Consider the following 18,382-nt stretch of genomic DNA (forward strand, 5'->3'; position numbering starts at 1 on the left):
GGAAGGCAAATGAGCGAATGACTTAGACCTTGCCAGAGCCAAAAGTCTCACATCAAAGCTAATGACAGAGCTCTATAGGCTTAGGGTTCTGTGTATGTTAGCCATCATAAACAATGCTTGACTGACAGTAGGAATCAATAAACTCCTCATTTTGAGGTAATTATAAGTGCTTGCATTGCCACAGTGTGTCATTTGAGGTTAAAATCGGTTCATGGCCAAGATGAAACTGTACAGATGGTTACAGTATAAGACAATTTCATGCTGCTTTAAATTAATGTTTAAGTAGCCAGACACTAGTTTTTCCATGGCTGTTACTATTTGGTGGGGGAAAACTGACAAGGCCGTGGAAAAACTACCATTATGAAACCTCCCAGACATCTACTGGGAGTTGTGCCATACTGTATGTGTGTGGGGGGTCTGTTTTCGTCGTTGGACAGCACAAACACAAGCAAACAGGAAGTGCGCGTCAGGGTGAAAGTTCTCTGGACACTAAACAGGATTCACCACTGCATTGTCTCCTCCCCCACTACCACACCCACATCCAGACCTACAGGCCTCTTGCCTTGATCTCAGAGGCACAAAGGCATTCTCTCCAAGTTCATAAGCGTGGAAAAAAAACCCATCCCGCTACAGATGTCTCTGAACAGTGACTTGACGGAAATTCAAACCAAACGGTGATATGGAAACTAAAATGCCGTCAAATTCTAACATCTGATGACAGGCACTGCTTTTGGGCAGGAATACTGTTTCCACATGTTTCTAGAAACAGCGTGTGTGTGTGGGGGGGGGGGGGGGGGGGCTATGCAAAAGGTCCAAAAATGCCCAGACAAGACCATATTACTCAGAGCGCCATTAGCTGGAATCCACTTGTGTGTTAGTGGAGCGAGGAGAGATGGATCGAGGGGGAAAACCGGTCCGCCTCCAAGCCAGAGCTCCCGCTTCAACCCTGTTGCCTAGTGACCCAAAATATTTACCGGTCCTGCATAAGCGCATTGTAACGCAGCTTTCATGGGAAAAAAAGACAAAACAACAGGACCTATCAATTCAAACAGATTGCCGTTTGAAAAACCAACTGCAGAGCATATCGTCCAATCACAGATTTCATCCGCTGATTGACAGATGTGATGACGTTGCCATGGCAGCCTGGCCTGCACCCTCCATTGTTGTATTGACCAGAGGTCTGTGAGACACACGGCCAACCCAGAGCTGGTCTGTAACAAGCCTATGGCTCTTTTAAGTGTGCACTTACCACTGAAGCTGGGGGCATATAGAATATTCCCTTATACATCCGTAAGCCAGTACCTCAGGGAGAGTTCCAGAGCTCCCTGTGATTTTGCTGACAGCTCTGCGAAACCGCCTTGTGGCCTACATATTATTTTACCTCTCCGCTGCATGCCCGTTTCCATGGAGAAGGTAAGTTGGGTACAGCTGGAGAGTTTGCCAGCACTGAGGCCTCCGAGGTTGTCTGCCCCTGCCACTGTGTGCGTGTGTGTGTGTGTGTGTGTGTGTGTGTGTATGTGTGTGTGTGTGTGTGTGTGTGTGAGAGAGAGAGAGAGAGAGAGAGAATGAGTGAGTGTGTGTGTGTGTGTGTGTGTGTGTGTCTGTGTGTGTGTCTGTGTCTGTGTGTCTGTATCTGTGAGTGTTTGTGTGTATGTGGGTGGGTGTGTGGGTGGGTGTGTGAGTGCGTGCGTGCGTGCGTGCGTGCGTGCGTGCATAAACAGGGCCACTTTTGTGGTGCCAGAAAGGGAAATGGCTTTCTCTTACTGGGCAGGCCCCTGTCATCTCTGCTTGTGACTGCACCATCCAGCTGCAGGACATTATTGATGACATGCTCGGCATTACACTGCGCTACTGTGAAGCCATGGAAAAAGCCAACCACACCTAGAACATTACTTGATCATGTTCTAGTTCCAGCGCTGGCAAGAAGCAGGTGCACAGGCAAAGACTAGACACACACAGTTAGCTGGCGCACACTGTGCAGATCCTGAACACCATGTACAACTGCTAATTCAATGATCAAATAACAGAGTAGCCTATACTCATGTTTTCATAACGGTTAATTGCAATGGTAATCAAAACTACGTCTCAAAATTCATTTGAAAAAATCTGACTGATTTTTCCTAAGCCGGGTTTTTTTTTTATAGTTTCACCGATGATAAAGCTTCATTTTGTGTTGAAACAGGCGGCGATTACCGCCCACGTTGCACGTGCTGCATCATGCAGCTGAAATAGCCCGCTGAGTGACCCAGTCGGCTGCGGTGCCTTTATGTCTGATATATCGCCGGTAACGGTGAGCCGCCACCCTAATCAGCCACGAGCGCGTTGCACTGAGCCGCACAGAGCACAAGTGTGCAACAGTGAGAGGACGCCGGGCAGGGAACAGCCAGTACAGAAAACACCGCATTAGCCTATTATACAACAAATTCTAGCAGGCTGCCATGCAAGATGCACAGAAATTGGATTCTTTCCAAATAATCCCCCCACGGTCCCCCTCGTTGCGTGGTCCACCACGCAGCTTCCCTCTGGCAAGCTCCTAGACATTTGTAAAGGAGACAAAGGGCGTCTCTTCAGGATCCCGAGCGGTACTCAGCCGCAACAATGGATTCGACCAGCTATGCAGACCCGTCTGGCGCTCTCGCATGTGCTGATGTTACCATGCATACCAAAACAAAATGTTTCAGTCAAACTTCATTTTTAAAACAATAGTGTCGTGTACGTTGGGCTGCACATCAAATCAAATCGACGATTTGCGGCCGGGTCTCTCAGGCTTATCTCTAATGTCAAGTATTTGTTCTGCAACAAATTTGTGATTGATATGCAGTGATTTGCACAGGCTATGTTACGCACAAAACTGTAAATACATATAAAATACATTGACGCATGACACACACACACACACACACACACACACACACATTGTAACTGGAAGGGTAGGCTAGTACGCCCTTTTTTATAGGCCACTGCCATCTGAGGATGAAACCTATATACAATTGATGCTTAAAATAAATGAAATAGCTATTTAGTTAAAACTGCGTAACAGAATTTAGCCTACACCTGAATGGAGTTTTGAGGGAGATGGTTCACTTTGAATAGGCTACAGTAAGCCAATGCCGGGCAGTGCCGCAGCATCTATCAAATGTGCCGCAAGAACTCGCAACATCCTATAAAGAGGGACGTAATTTACCTTTAAGAAAACGCCTTGTTCTGGCTCTCTGGCTGTCACTATGGAAGCCTCCCATATCTCCTAGTTCGCACATTTTTATCCCGTTACAGACATTATACGCAGCACTGAGAACAAATTTGTCTGCTGTCATCCTCACGTCAGCAGGGAACAGTTGCATAAAACCGAAAGCGATAAAACACAAAGCAAATCAGTGCAGAGCTAACACCCAATACTAAATTACAGAAAAACTAGACAATAAACCACTTACTGTGATCTTCGGGATATTCTTTTTGCCTTGGTAAGACATGTGTGCGTCTTTGCTGCCCTGTAAGCCCAAATAAAAACGTTTGTAATTGTCTTCAAATGCGTGGGATTTGCGGCTGGTGTCTGAATTGGAAATTGGGGAATGGTCGCCACCCTCTGAGAAATGTTTGGTGCCTCCTCGTAGTGAACAAGAGCGTTCAGTCAGTAAGAGGGCTATAGTCTGCCGGACTCCTCCCTCCGCTCAATAGTCTCCCTCGGCAGAAGTAGTTTGAACAAAGTCCACAAGAGGGCACTACGCGAATCGTGTGACACTGCAGCAGAGATCTGCGACTACAACTGGGCCCTCGAGGACAATGGCAATTTAGACTAGACTGATATGATATTAAATGAGAAGAGCGTTATTCTTCAATTAATCACAGAGAACCCCTTTCTTTATGTGTGCCCAGAGGTAGATGTATGGACAGTCAAACATGCACATGCCCTCTACACTAAAGATTTAGGTTCAACAATTTATGGGGCTCAAACACTGTTTTGTAGAAACATGTTTAATCAAAAAGGGTGTTATCTAATGAAATGCTTATGTTAGTTACAGCCAACTAAAGCTGGATCTCATCTTGAACCAAGAATAATGCACCATCTCCCCAAAATAAATCATGTTCCATGTCCTCATGGGTCGAGAGTACAACAGGCTTCCGTGTGACTTCATCGTTATTAAAAATGCATCAATCACATTTAGTCTCAAGAGTCAGCAGCACTGAGGCTTTATTGACTGGAGCTGAGTGTATGAACCATGGAGGGAGGAGACAGGAGACAGAAGACAGGAGGAGAGATTGGGGTGGAGTGGGTGGGGCAGGGTGGAGTGGAGTGCAGTGGAGTGGATGTGTGGGTGGGTGGGTGTACTTGGGGACCCGGTGCAGAGTAACAGCTGGTGAGCCTCCAGAGCTACATCACATCCAGCCATGTGTCCCCATTGTGTGCACAGACCCCCTACCCTTTCCATGCCCCCCCCCCTTCCACACCCTGCCGGCGCTAATAACCACAGCCGGTGATGAAGACCACAGAGTGTGTGCTCAACAAGCCAAAAAAAAAAAAAAAGCAACTGTGTTACAGGGGTCTGGTCCGGGCATGTATAGCTGCCAGCCTCAGCTGCTGCCGAGGGGCGAGGACTGCTGGTTGTTTATGCATTGTGCCCCAGTGTCGTATACAATGTGACAACAGGCTGACATCTCCGACTTAGAACTAACACACCAGCTCCAGCTCTAATGGAAGCTAATAGGCGGCCGACAGCATTAGTTTACCAGAGACAGGATGTCAGTGAGTAAGCTAATCTACTGGCTAATAAATATTAGGAGGCTATAGAAATTGAGTGAAATACCTTGCTCAATAGATACAGTACACTGAAACGTGCAGATGGTAAATAGAGTATCGATACACACCTCACAGACGCACTTTTACATCACTTTTCACCCATCTGTACACAAGCCCACACCCAGGCATATTGGCACACCGTGTGCTTCTTTGACATCATCCTGTCTTCCTGGCAGGAAATTTGCAAGTCATTGTTTTTTCTTCACGGCTCAATATTCATCTCCATTAGAGAATGAAGTCCTAAAATTTAATCATTCTCTCACAAGAACTGTTGGCATCTCTTCACACCGGCATAGACGTATAATCTTTGAATGAGATTAGAAAGGGCAACAATAGAACAATGACAAAGCAATGATGAATTTCTGCTCTTTTTAACACACAAGGACATGTCCACTTTCACGCTAAGATATCTGGGAAATGTAGTTGTCGTAAAGGTTTTAAGTACAAGGACAGTCTTATAGGTGCAGAGGACACACAAATGCTGATAACTTAGTCCAATACAAGATGAGTTTGCTGAGTCAACAAGCTGATACAGAACTGTAGCAGTGCAGCTTCTGGTTTCTCCACATGGGGGCCATGGTACATACTGTACACATGCACATTGCACACACACACACACACACACACACACACACACACACACACACACACACACACACACACACACACACACACACACACACAAAAGGGTTGATGTCATGGTACAAATCATGTTACACATATGACATCATATCAATAATATGCACTGATGGCTCGGAAGGTCTGGGTCCTGGCTGGACAGAGCCAGGGAGCAACAAAAAAAACAACCCACAAAAGCCAACAGACAGTTACTGACTACTGATAGAGGATTGTTAATGATTGTGGCTAAATGAAAAGAGATTTTTATATGTCCAAAGCATTTCCTTACTTTGAAAGACAAAAAGGCAGATATACGCAACTTCATATCAGTGGATCAATTTATTGTTTATAGCGCAGTACCAGCATGCAACATGGGCTCAATCATGAATAATAATATTAAATATTAATATGAAACAATGTTGAATATAACTTCATTTCTGAATGACATGGACTGCCAGATCCACCATACAACCCCAAAGTACAACATCAAAAAGAAGTTTGTTTCCAGTATACTTAGGAGTTACTCAGCTCCAGCTAGCCAAACCTACCTGAACCAAGGTGATTGCTGCCTCAACTGAAATTGAGAGTACTTACTAAATTAAATTAGTGCATTTGAAGAGCATCAGCTATTTAACCATAGTTAAATTAAGATTTGGGTATGCTATATTACTTTGACAAAGTAGTCAATAACTTTTTAAACCATTACTAACTGATCAAATGTTATTCAGATTGTTGCTAAAGTTGTTCTGGGTGTAACTTTACCACTATTTCTACCAGTAGCTTTAGAATGACTATTAATGTAGCCTATTAGGCTAATTACAGCTTATTACTGTTGTTATAGCTCTTGTTGTCATTACTGCCCCCAGGAAGCTAAAATAAAGTTTTCATCTCCAACATACCCCTGTGCGTAACGGAGAGGTGGTACAAGACAGCTGACTTTGCTGCTAAGACACATTCTTAGATTAGCCTTTGACATGATTCTATTTTACAGCATGAAGAACGTTTAAGATGAACACTTCTATACGTTGTTCCTGTTTAGGATTCCTTGACCTTTACTTTTCCAAATAAGCCCATGCATAGATTATTTCAAATGGAATTTGGAATTCAGGATGGAATTGTCATCCACTTACCTTGTCAGATTCCAGATTCTGCAGAATCTCCTTTCCTGTTGTAGCTTTTATTTCTACGCCCAATTCTTTCCGATCCTGTTCGATATCAGTCGGCTTGACAGTGTTTTGACTTCCTCCAGCAGTTGTGGGTTTTGCCTCCGGGGATGTCTGTGCTGTTTTGGGAGTTCTCGGTGTTCTAGAACCCCTCTGTCCAACACTCAGCGCATCAAAATCAAGGGTCTTGCTATCATACGCACCCTCCACATTGCAGAAGAACCCGCCGTGAAGCTGACGGGGCACCTGGTCAGCAGTGCCGGGACGAGCGAGGTAAACCGGCAAGTCATCCTCCTTGTCCGAGTTCCACTTGCGCTCAGCCATGATCTAAACCAGCACTGCGAGATAAAAGAGGGCGAATGAAGTCTTTCTGTTCCGGGACAGTTCAGGGCGCACGCGGTGAAGAGAAATTCTAAACCAGAGGTGGCACTGCTGTCTTGGGTCCCATGACAACAGTCATGCCTCTTCGGAAGCGGAGCCGTGTGTTAAAAGAGTGTGACTTTCGAGGCCTGCCTAAAAGACAGAACAAAGCACATACAAGTGAAACAGATCGTTGGTGCTATAGCCTTTGGAATGCAGGTAGTTTTGCAGGTAAGGCAGTGCAACTGCGTGTAAGGTAGCCTACTATGCAGGGTTTTTTTTGTAGTGAGTATACCATATGATACATTTTAGTATAAATCATCCAAAAGATGAGAGGATGTCACAACTTTCACTAGAAACATGTGACGTAATTGTTAAAGGCTTCTTAAAAGCACAGGTCCTACCCTTTGCCTTAACACAGGGGTGTCCAAACTTTCTGGCTCAAGGGCCACATTGGGTTTTGGAAATTGACCAGTGGGCCATTAGATTTGCTTCAATAGAGATTTCAAAGAGTATCATCTCTATGTAACATGCTGTTTTGATATTGACATTGTAAATGTTCTCTAAGAAGAGTGTAAAGCAGTTTGCAGTAATGTTAACCACAACGTCGTTGCTAGAAAAAAATAGTGAACAGCCAATGATAAGTGTGGCGGGACCATATCTATAATAAACTAATACATGCTCGGTGGGCCGAATAAAATACGTGGCGGGCCGCAGTTGGCCCGCGGGCCGTAGTTTGGACACCCCTGCCTTAACATATAAGCCTAGTACATATGCAGCAATTGGGAGACGCTGTTATCTATTCGTTGCACTGAAATACAGAATTGATGAAGTAGGGAAATAAAGGTAGGCTACTTGCACCTCCTCTCAGGATGTAGAATGTACAATGTCCAGATGGACAGCTGTGGCTCCCTGTATTCTCCACCCTTTAAATGGAACATCTGTTGTCTACAATTGGTTGTCTAGGCCTATTTGTTGTCAATCAATCCATCCGTAGTGTACAATAAAACACAGAACAAAGACAGATCAAGAGATCATGTTCCTAATGGCTGCTTATTACTACACTGAATTATAGATGTGGTGCAGATAGTACTTTCATTTTTACCAGAATAACCAGAATTGATGGAGAAAAAGGTCAATGATGAGACAGAAACTAAACAGATGCCCCTAAGTTTGCAGATGGCCTCAAGCCTTTTTGTGCAAAAGCATGCAAAGTAGGCCTTGCTATGGACTACAAAGGTTTTGCCATGCAAACACTGTGCTGGCCCGGTAAGGTAAGGTAGAGAAAGAAAGTGTTCAATGTGGAAGAGGATAAATCATTTGAATCAACAAATCAGTGACAAGTTCAATAAAAGCTGATGACGCATGTAACAGTGTCATATTCAGAATCAGATATATGATACCTGAAGACATAATGGTTCATTTTCCATGTCATTGTTCAGTAACTTCAGTATGTCGTGAACTGCAGGAGGATTTCGGATTTCCTGTGTCACTCCACCATTACCGTGTAAAATTCCTAAGGGGGCTCAGCTATCGTTTATTAGTAGAAAATAATATGGCAACTGAGAGGCACTTTTTTATTATATTCATTCTTCCAAAACATAGTTCTTGAGAATTACTGAGAGCTTGATAAATATACGAGGCACTTTTTGACATTGCGCGCTCATAGGTGTCATTACCGGACTTGTCTCCTCTCCATCATGCACATTTCTCCTGTGGTGATTCTACAGCAGGATTCAAAACTGAAGTTTTATGATTAAAGGGCAACTTTCATCTTTACAAAACTAAATTCTTAACACTTGGTTTTACTCTATTTGCAGTAGATCACTCAAACTTTTAATTTGTCCCTCCCCATAGTCATAGAATGACTCAGCAAACTCACCACCACCCCTTCCTCATGGGCCTGTGTCCTGTTGTAATGACACTGCAGGATTCGGACTGAGGTGTAGTGTCAACAGGAGGACATGATGCGTGCTGACCACTCTGACAGAGTGCTGAGAGCACACGCTGATGGCCCCTCCAGTCTGGCTCGTCCCCAGACCTCAGTTCACCCACAGTTCAGTTCACCAACAGCCTGGCAGATCACCACCACCACCACCACCACCACACACATTATTCATTACTGGGAGGAGGTGGACAGAGGGAAGGGTACAAGTGTATTCGCCTCTGGACTTTCCTGCTTGTCTCTTGGGCCTCGTTTCAACCCGTGACTGTGACTGTCAGGCCAGAGAGGAGCATTTTAGTTCATGTACAAAAATGGAGGGCTGCAGGATTAGATTAGATTAGATTCAATTTTATTGTCATTGTGCAGAGTACAATGTACAAAGACAACGAAATGCAGTTTGCGTCTAACCAGAAGTGCAAAAAAGGAGAAAAGTGCAATGTGATATACAAAGTGTATTATGACTGGGACTTTCTGCATTTTCTTTTGCACCTTAAGTCACCCATTGGCGGCTGATTTATTGTGAACATGCCTTAGTTCTGATGTACAGTATGGATATAAAGGCCTGCAGTTTTGTGGCATGCATGGTCTCCTTGTTTATTTGTTTTTTTGTTTATTTGGGAAATCACCAGATGCAGACTGAGGAGAAAAGCATAAACAAGCACAAAACAGAGCGACAGACAAAACCTCACAAGACAACCTTTTAGATCTCCCCTCTGCACAGTCCACCTCTGTCACACCAATTCACTCCCAAATCTCCTTAGAGGGACTGAGATTCCAGAGTACTATTTTTGCTGCTGGCTCTGCCAAGTCAACATTAAGCATATTGAGGTGTGAGAGGGAACAGTGTATCTGTCACAGGACAGAGATTAAAGAAAGGCTGCGTCGGCACAGTTGACAGGAACACTTGTCCGCGTCATCCATGTTTGTTTTCTTTCTTCCTCACCTCTTTTTTTCCTCTAAACCCTCAAACTCAATACAGTTTTAACCCTGGTTTTCTGTCCCCATCAGTAAGGCACAGTGTGGGGAAGAGTGTTGTTAATCCATGCCATATCAATTTATTTGAGAAAATGCTGTTTCACATGAAAAAAAAAAAAACGTTATTTACATAATGGCAATTTTGATATGCTGTTCTCCTTTGATGTTTGACCACTGTAAATGAAAACTGTAACAGAGTTGGCCTTTTCTAAAATGTTAGACTTGCTCTCTGCAATTCAATTAATCTGAAATAATGTCAGCTGGTCGTTAACTCAATAGTCTGAATCACTCAGTATAGTAGACACCCAGACACAGTTAAAATTAGTCTGGAAACCAGAAGATTGGCGGGGCATCTTATTAAAGTGTAACTCCGGAGTAAAAGCAACCTAGGGTCTATTTGCGGTAGTTAACAACTTCAAACTTTTGATTGAGAGCAAAGTTACATTAATTGGCAACGTTTTTGAACAAGACTGTAGTTGCATTATCACTGAATGGGCTTACAGTGATGTTAACAGGGCAAGGTGCTACGTCGCTATTTTATACCACTAACAATGCTCAAAATATAATTACGCTTCTGTGGTAGCATTGTCTGTAGAAACACTCACCACACGACCACAGAAGTGTAATTATATTTTGAGCATTGTTAGTGGTATAAAATAGCGATGTGGCACCTTGCCCTGTTAGCATTGCTGAAAGCCCATTCAGTTACAATGAAAATAAACTGTCTTGCTCAAAACACCACCAATTAACGTTATTTTGCCCTCAATCAAAAGTTTGAAGTTGTTTATTACCGTAAATAGACCCCAGGTTGTTTTACTCTGGAGTTACAGTTTAACTGATCCCAATGCTTTCTTTGATTGTACATGTATTGGGATATGAAGATGTGAATAGCTGAAACTTTTACAGTCGACAAGATGTCCATAGCCCAGTTTATGATACACCTATTCAATGGTATATTAGTGGCCATGTGGGTCTGTAATGTTGTTTCAATATGTTTCAGAACTCTGTGACAGAAATGCTTCTTCATCTCATCAAAATGTGCAACTCTCCTCAAAGATGGGTTTGCACCATTTAGAGAAACGGTGACACCACCAGGTACTGTAGGCCTGAGCCTTAGCAATATACAGATGCAGAAGACCCTGCAGTACACAGTGATGACCATCACAGTACAGGAAACCAATCTATAGTTAATGAGGCTCTTACCAGCTACCAGATACATCAAAGACTGGAAGGGCATTGTCAGGAATGGACAGATTAAAAATGCATGTTGCATTGTAAACTAGCCTAGCTCATGTGACAGTAGCCTACAGAAAACCAATATACAATAGGCCTACTTGTGCACTTTGGTCATTAGAACTGTATTTAAAGAAACATTACAGAGGTTTTGTCTGAAGGTATGATTACTGTAGCTTGTTATCACGGAACCAAGTAAAAGTAGTGGTTCCTCTCTTCTTGTGCATGTGAGAGGTGGATCTACTGAGGTGACCATGCTGAGAGGAACAATGAGTGGTCATTAACAGCAGATGCCTTTTATTTGTGCAAATAAGGAGCCCGAGCAGCTGCTTCCGTCTGGAATTACTGGCCTGCTGACCCCGATGGACCCCAAATTAAGTTAAACCCCAGAAATGAAATGCAGGCCCAATGACCGAATGTTCTCATTTCACTGCCATACAAGCACAAATATAATATAGGACGGTGTTATTGTTGTTGTTGCTATGCACAGGTAATAAATAACATTGCTGGAGTTTATTAATGTGAGTATACTGTATGTTAAGACAGAAAAAGGAAATAAAATGTGATTTATAATCCCTAAAATCTTCAGAACAACCACTTGAGCAAGAAGCAGTGCACGCAATGAGGAGCTGAGAATACAGTACACACAACAGTTCTTTGTAACAGATCTGTGTTTTAATACAGACGGACCTCTTTCACCCGTGCAGGGAGTGACTGCTCTGAGGCCGAAGATGGAAATCTAGCCATTGGCAAAAAATAGCAGCATTTTTGTCAGAGCTATGAGTGGCTCTCAAAGAAGCCATTCTTCATATGTTTCAGGCAGAGAGGAAGAGAGTCAGAGTTCTTTTAGCACTCCTCCAGGGAGACTCTTCCAGGGGCTGGACCAGAGTTTGGCCCTAGCCTGCAGGAGGACACCGGGGCCAGGCTGTTTTCTACATTAACAAGGGAGAACCCGGGGAAGAGCACATGCAGGCACTGGGTGCTGTACTGTTTTCCCTCCGTTACGGTTAAGGGAAATAGACGATGAAGTTTGTTCTCAAGGCTCCTCAAGAATGGCTGTGCATGTGTATGCCAATTGATTTCCCACACTGACACAGTGATAAGCTAACCGGGCGGTTCATGGCCACCATGACCCTTTATTTCCATTAGTACTTTGTTCTGTTTATATGTTTTGAAAAGGATAAAATATGATATCAGAAAGAAGACAGGAAGGCTATAATAAACAAACAAAGGAGACATTGAATTGAGGCTCCCTTTGCACCAAACATGAAATGCTAAAAATAAATATGAAAAAAAAACCTACTCGTGGGTATCGCATGTTCATCTTCAAGTTATGTGCTGCCGAACGCCTTGAGAGGTATTGGTTTGTCACTCTGCATAGAATTGAATTGAATTGAATGTTGTTCATAAACCATCCAAAACCTCTGGTTCTATTTTTAATGCTACAGCGATGAACTCCGGATAGGAGCAGGATCCTTGAATGGGTCTGTCCCAGTCCTGGGCAAAACCCAGGCCAAATGCGAGGCCTCTCCTGGGATAAATGTGAGAACCAAGCATTGCATTGATCACCAACCAATGGGGAACATAAACTGGATTAAGACTGCTGTGAGATCAGGATCATTTTATTCTTCTCACAATGTGCTGCTGCAATAGTAATTTACTCAGCTGAAGAGGAGCCACAGGTTCAAAGCCCTGTCTTTACCAGGTTAGGGCCAGTCAGATCCATCTCAGAAGCCCTCCACTCCCTGGTGCAGTGGATGCCCAAATGGCCCTGGACTCCTGGCGTGATGAGTTAGCAGGTAAAAGGAGTGGAGTGGAGCGGAAGGGAACTCTGCTTGGCTGCGGCTGCTTAATATTGCAGCAGGGGGTGCAGGTGGAGGTGAAAGGCTAGAGCTCGACCTGAGCTCTGCTTTCAACGCACTTTCTCTGGTATCAGAGTTGCAACCACAGAGAGAGAGAGAGAAGAGAGAGAGTGACCCATGTTACAGTATATACAGGACATTTTGGTGGAGTTAAACTTGCCATGTCATGTAATGATATAATAACGTAACACTTACTGTCATTAAAGTGCACATGATAAGGTTTCTGATGTGTGCACATGAAAATGAGAGATTGTTTTCGCCTGTGCTCTTATGGGCTCAGTATCATTCCACCTAAACAGACTACTGTTATAACATATTATTTAGTGCAAAAACTCATACTTATGGGTATTACTTAAACCAGAATGGCCTCCATTTACCTTCATGACAGCTTTACACTCTATCGGTATCATCATAGATTCATGAAATAGTCACCTAATCGATAAACAAAGAAAATCAGTCGACAACAAGTGCTCAACATGTATGGGAACTCCTACAGGACTGTTGGAAAGTCCTTCCATCTAACTCTGGTTCTGGTTGAGAGAATGCTAATAGTGTGAAAAACTGTCATCACAGAAAAGGTTAACTGCTTTGAAGAGCCTAATACATGTTATTGCGAGTTTTTCCCTTCATTTTTTATCTACAACATAAAAAAATACAGGAAATAAAGAAACATCTATACATGAGAGGGCATGTCGCCATGTCCAACGTTTTAATTAGAAGGCCTTCTCTAGCTAACTCTTGGGTGGCAATATTTCTTCAAAATATAATAATGGGCCTATAGTGGTTCTACTACAGTAAGACTCCTCAACATGTGGTGTGGAGTAATGGAGAGATAAAGCCAGTCCATCTGGGTCTTACCTTTTCCTGGCCAGTTATCTGTCTCCTCTGGATGTCTATTTTATCCTCCTGGTCACGTAGCCTCTCTGAGAATGGGAGGAAGGGTATGTGTGCTCCATTTGTCTACAGGCATACCGTGTTTACATTTCAATCTCTTCCACAGATGCTGCGTACGAGCTGGCTGGACATCAACGGGAACGCTTCTATCAAAGCTTTTAGCCTTTCCTTTTTGGACACCAAGTTAAATATACTGTACTTTGGGGAGTCTGTAGAGCGATAAAAATGATTCTTATAAAACCCTTTTTTTTAAGAGATGAAACTTGCTGGTATTGTGAATACATGTTTATTCACATAGAAATGTTTCATGCAATGATGAAAATTACGAACACCAAGAAGGCCTCTAGCAAGGCTTAGCACAATGGTGAATATTGCACCAGAGAATCATATTTACCAAGTGCCAAACTAGTGAGGTTATCATGATAACCACACCCATGTCAGTGACCATTACAATCCACTTTCTCTCACAATCAAACCTCCCCGGCAACTCCATCTGAAACTCCACCTGCTTGGGTGGTTTGAATGGGGGAGAGAGAGTGGATTGTAATGGCCACTGTATGGGTGTGGCCATCATGATAACCTATACTTCAGTATCTGAATAATGAGAATGTAAGAGCGCCCTCTGTTGATAAAATTAAAGAACTGCAGCAATGGCCTACAAATGCAACAGTATTAGGACACCAGTATTACCTCACAGCACTATTACATCACATATCATTCAGGTGTTAGTTACAATGTAGTGAAGCCCTAGGCTGGGGAACCCTGCCTTACCTGCCGGCGAATTTGGATTTTACCTGGCAGGTCAGGCTGGAAACCTGCACATCAATCTCCCCTGCTTCCTGTCCACAACCTTTGGGTCCAATCACAAACTAGCTTATCCAAAAGACGCACCGGATCGTTGGTCTCATGATCTCAGCTCATCTCTCATCTGTGTGTCCAGTCCATCAGTGGGTCACTGTGAGGTCACTTGATTACCTTTTCCAGCTGCAAGGCATCTTCCAGGTATACACCTCACAGATCATGGAGCCCTGACACACACATACCATACACACACTCACACATGTGCACATTGTTATAGCCCCAGGGCAAAAAAAAAGGAGAGGACAGAAAATGAGGTTATAAAATGATTTCAATTATGTATGCAACATAACAAAAGCAGGGAAGCATCTAGGGGTACATGTCTGTGTGTGTGTGTGTGTGTGTGTGTGTGTGTGTGTGTGTGTGTGTGTGTGTGTGTGTGTTGGCAGAGCCAGAATCTGCTTTCTAAAATCCAGTTCCTCATTCACACACTGCTCACTCTACAGCAGATCCAGAGAACAAACATCACTATTGTCAATGGCTGCCCTCTGCCCAACCCTGTGACTAAAACACTGTGTCATGCCCTGAATATCAGATATGAATGACTGTATACCCATGAACGTCTGACTTCCAGTAACCCCCAAAAACTCTGCCTTGTGCCATTCAGTTGTAAATGCATACTGAAGACTTAAACATTTTACTCAAAACTGCACCGCTTTTTGGTTTTGGTCGTTTTGGTCCCAAACAAAAATGAAAATCATCCACAAATAGACCTTAGGTTGTTGTTGTTGTTGTTGTTGTTGTTGTTGTTTTTAGAGTGGAGTGTCCATTTAAGTGTGCTGCACCCAAACCCATGCTCTCCACCCTTCTATGATGTGTTGTTCACTACCCTCACTGAACAAATGTCCAGCATAATGCTACCCAAGCTGACAGCCTACAGCTGAGTCACTGCGGTGGCTGTGCAATGGCGTACACAGATGAGCTGGACATTTGTATTTGTTTATACCAATTTACATCGATGCCCATTTTAGGCATATGTTTACAAACTATTATCAGCTTGTGATCACAAAACAAAAATGGAGATATTCAGAGAAATTCAGATTGGAGAAAGAGAGCCATTTTACTAGGTCAACACAAATGAAACAAAAACCCAGGCGAAGCAAAACTGATGCCCAGGGCCTAAATTGTGAAAGGTAGACAGTGTTAAGGGTGGATGTCAGCAGTGTAAAGGTGCGTGAGAGTGTATAGTAGTGTGTGTGTCAGCTTCTCAGCATCAGGAGCCCCATTTCAATGGTCCTCCCCCTCCACTGTTCTCACAGCATCATGTTCCCACTGCATCATGAAGCCCCCTTATGGCCACTAGCAAAACTGCAGTTCCGAAGGGGTTAGAAAGCATCTCTGTATAGTTTGATGGAGTGCTTTTCTATATATTACAAGATACCGAGAAGATTTATAATATCTGTAGGTCTACATTATCACCTGTTATAAAGAAACACGTGTTAGGAAAAAGGTTTTCCCTTTAAAATTGAAATGTTATGTTTCGCCAGGGTTCCGCTAACTGGGCAAGATTGTTGATGCTTCATATTAGAGATTTCTTGACACATTGATATCCCATTTCCTTATATGAAAGCTATTATGTTTTTGCTTCATTGTGTATGTATTTTGGAGGTCATTCGTATGTTGCTTTAGTAAGCCGACACTGGGTGAACTGTCCAAGTGTTTTTCAGTCCAAGTGTTTTCAGTGACCCCCTTTTAAAAAACAAAAAAACAAACGAAGACTCAGATGTCACTGAAATGGAACCTCTTGGCACGTTTAAATAGTGAATTTTGAGAAGCGACCATGACAATGATCTACCTTCTGGAAAATATACAGTTCAGGTGAAAACTGAGACTTCAGTTACTATACAATACTCCATCCATACAATATGTTTTCATGGTCAAATCTTACTCACACTGTCATTGCAAATGCAGATAATGTAGAAATGAATCAGATACAGATGATGATGATGATGATGTGGCACCTGCAACCTTTATTGTTGATTCTTGCATAATGAGGTTGGAGTAAGATACAGTTTACATTTAGAATGTCAAACAGTCAGTACCTTATTGTACATACAGTAAACATTCCATATATGCACTGAAGTTTCTGAATGTTTTTTTAGATTTCATGTTATATTTCTAAAGGGGGTGTGTGGTATTGTAGAATGGCCAAAATGTTGCATCATCATATGGATAAGTCAGGTAAAACATAATGAACTTAAATAAATAGCACAATTAACACTTTCAGCATTGCACCCTGGCCACTGAATACTCAGTCCAAAACACTCAAACTCACTTTCAAAATCAGCAGTTGCTGTTTTTGCTTCCTTTAACATTTGCTTTCTTAATGTGATTAACAAAACAATGTTCAAATTGGTGCCATTTCATTGGAAATGTTGTTTTGGATCAATGAAACTTTCCAAATGTGCCCCTTTCACAATATACTTGGTTTAAGGGTAGAAAGTTGGCTACCCTGTCAACAAATACAATTCAATTCCACTCCTAACTGTTCAGCATGACTTATTCATATGTACAGATACTGTATGTTGCATGTGCAGGAATCTACAACTAACAACACTAAGTTCCCAATACCTCCATGTTATTGTCAAAGACAAGAATAATTGAATTGGCCTCGAGCAGTAAGTCAGCTCGACTGTGTCTCCTTCTGGCTCGGAAACTCTTCATAGCCACACCGTGGGGACCTTTCCGTCCCGGTCACAGCGACGAGGAGAACTTCTGCCCAGTCTGACCTTAACTCTGGAAAAACTTGTTTGAGCCAGGGTGCAGTCTCTTGTAGAAGAAGGCTGCCATACCAATGACAACGACACAAGCTGCAGCCAAAATGCCCACTGCAACTCCCAGACCCACAGAAGAGCCGGAGCCATTTTTACTGCTGGTGAGATCTGTCAGAGGAAGGCAGAAATGACACTGTTTAATTTCACAAATCAGACTCATTTGTGTATTGCATGCAGTGAATTTTGTAGCACAGTATATAAACTAATAATTGCTTTTCTGAGAGATCTTGAGATTGAGTTACATTAGTACACAGACAGTCATAACAGTAAGACAAAAGCATTGACGTGCTGTTTACCTTCTTCTTTCGATGATACCACTGAAAAAAGAAAAGAAGATAATGCCATTTAATTTGGATTGTGTACACTGCTGATCTGCACTTCAATCATTGATCATGATTGCCATTGAAGAGGTATGTAATATCATGGTATAGTAACATAATATATGAACCTAATAAATGTTGTGCTGTATTCTAGCCTAGGCCTACTGTATTTTTATTTGTCTAAAATTTTTAGTTATCCAAAGAGAACCTGATTATTCGCGTGTAGCACTATGTCTACTACCATATTTTACTAACAGATTCCTCCTTTACAAGTACACTAAGCACTTACTGGTGTCAGCTTTGGTTTTGATTGCTGGCGATGAGATGGTTGCATAGTCAGTCACGCCCTCCTGAAGAGTAGCTTGGGAAGTGTCTCTTTTCCTCTTGCCTGAACCACCAGGACACAGCTGTGGATTGAGAGACTGGCATGAGTACTGCTGATCACAGCTGCCCAGCAAGCATTTTTGGGCGGGCTTTTTTTTTTTGCCTTTATGTGGGAAGGACAGTTGCGAATGAGAGATAAGGGAAATGACCGCCAGCTAATATTGAATTGGGATCTTTGTGGTCATTTGAACCAGTAGGTGG

General features: G+C 42.9%; 1 protein-coding gene across 2 annotated transcripts in view; it reads right to left on the reverse strand.

Moving 5' to 3' along the window:
- Positions 1-3,626, reverse strand: part of dpysl3 (dihydropyrimidinase like 3) — a 28,344-nt gene extending 24,718 nt beyond the window's left edge. For both annotated transcript variants that reach the window (XM_062536645.1, XM_062536644.1), the window contains exon 1: positions 3,432-3,626. In XM_062536645.1, the coding sequence (XP_062392629.1) occupies positions 3,432-3,470 (39 nt within the window). In that variant the 5' untranslated portion in view covers positions 3,471-3,626. The remainder of the gene's footprint in view (positions 1-3,431) is intronic.
- Between the last annotated feature and the right edge of the window lie 14,756 nt (positions 3,627-18,382).

The sequence above is a fragment of the Sardina pilchardus genome, chromosome 5 (assembly GCF_963854185.1).
Source record: "Sardina pilchardus chromosome 5, fSarPil1.1, whole genome shotgun sequence".
Taxonomy (NCBI): Eukaryota; Metazoa; Chordata; class Actinopteri; order Clupeiformes; family Clupeidae; genus Sardina; species Sardina pilchardus.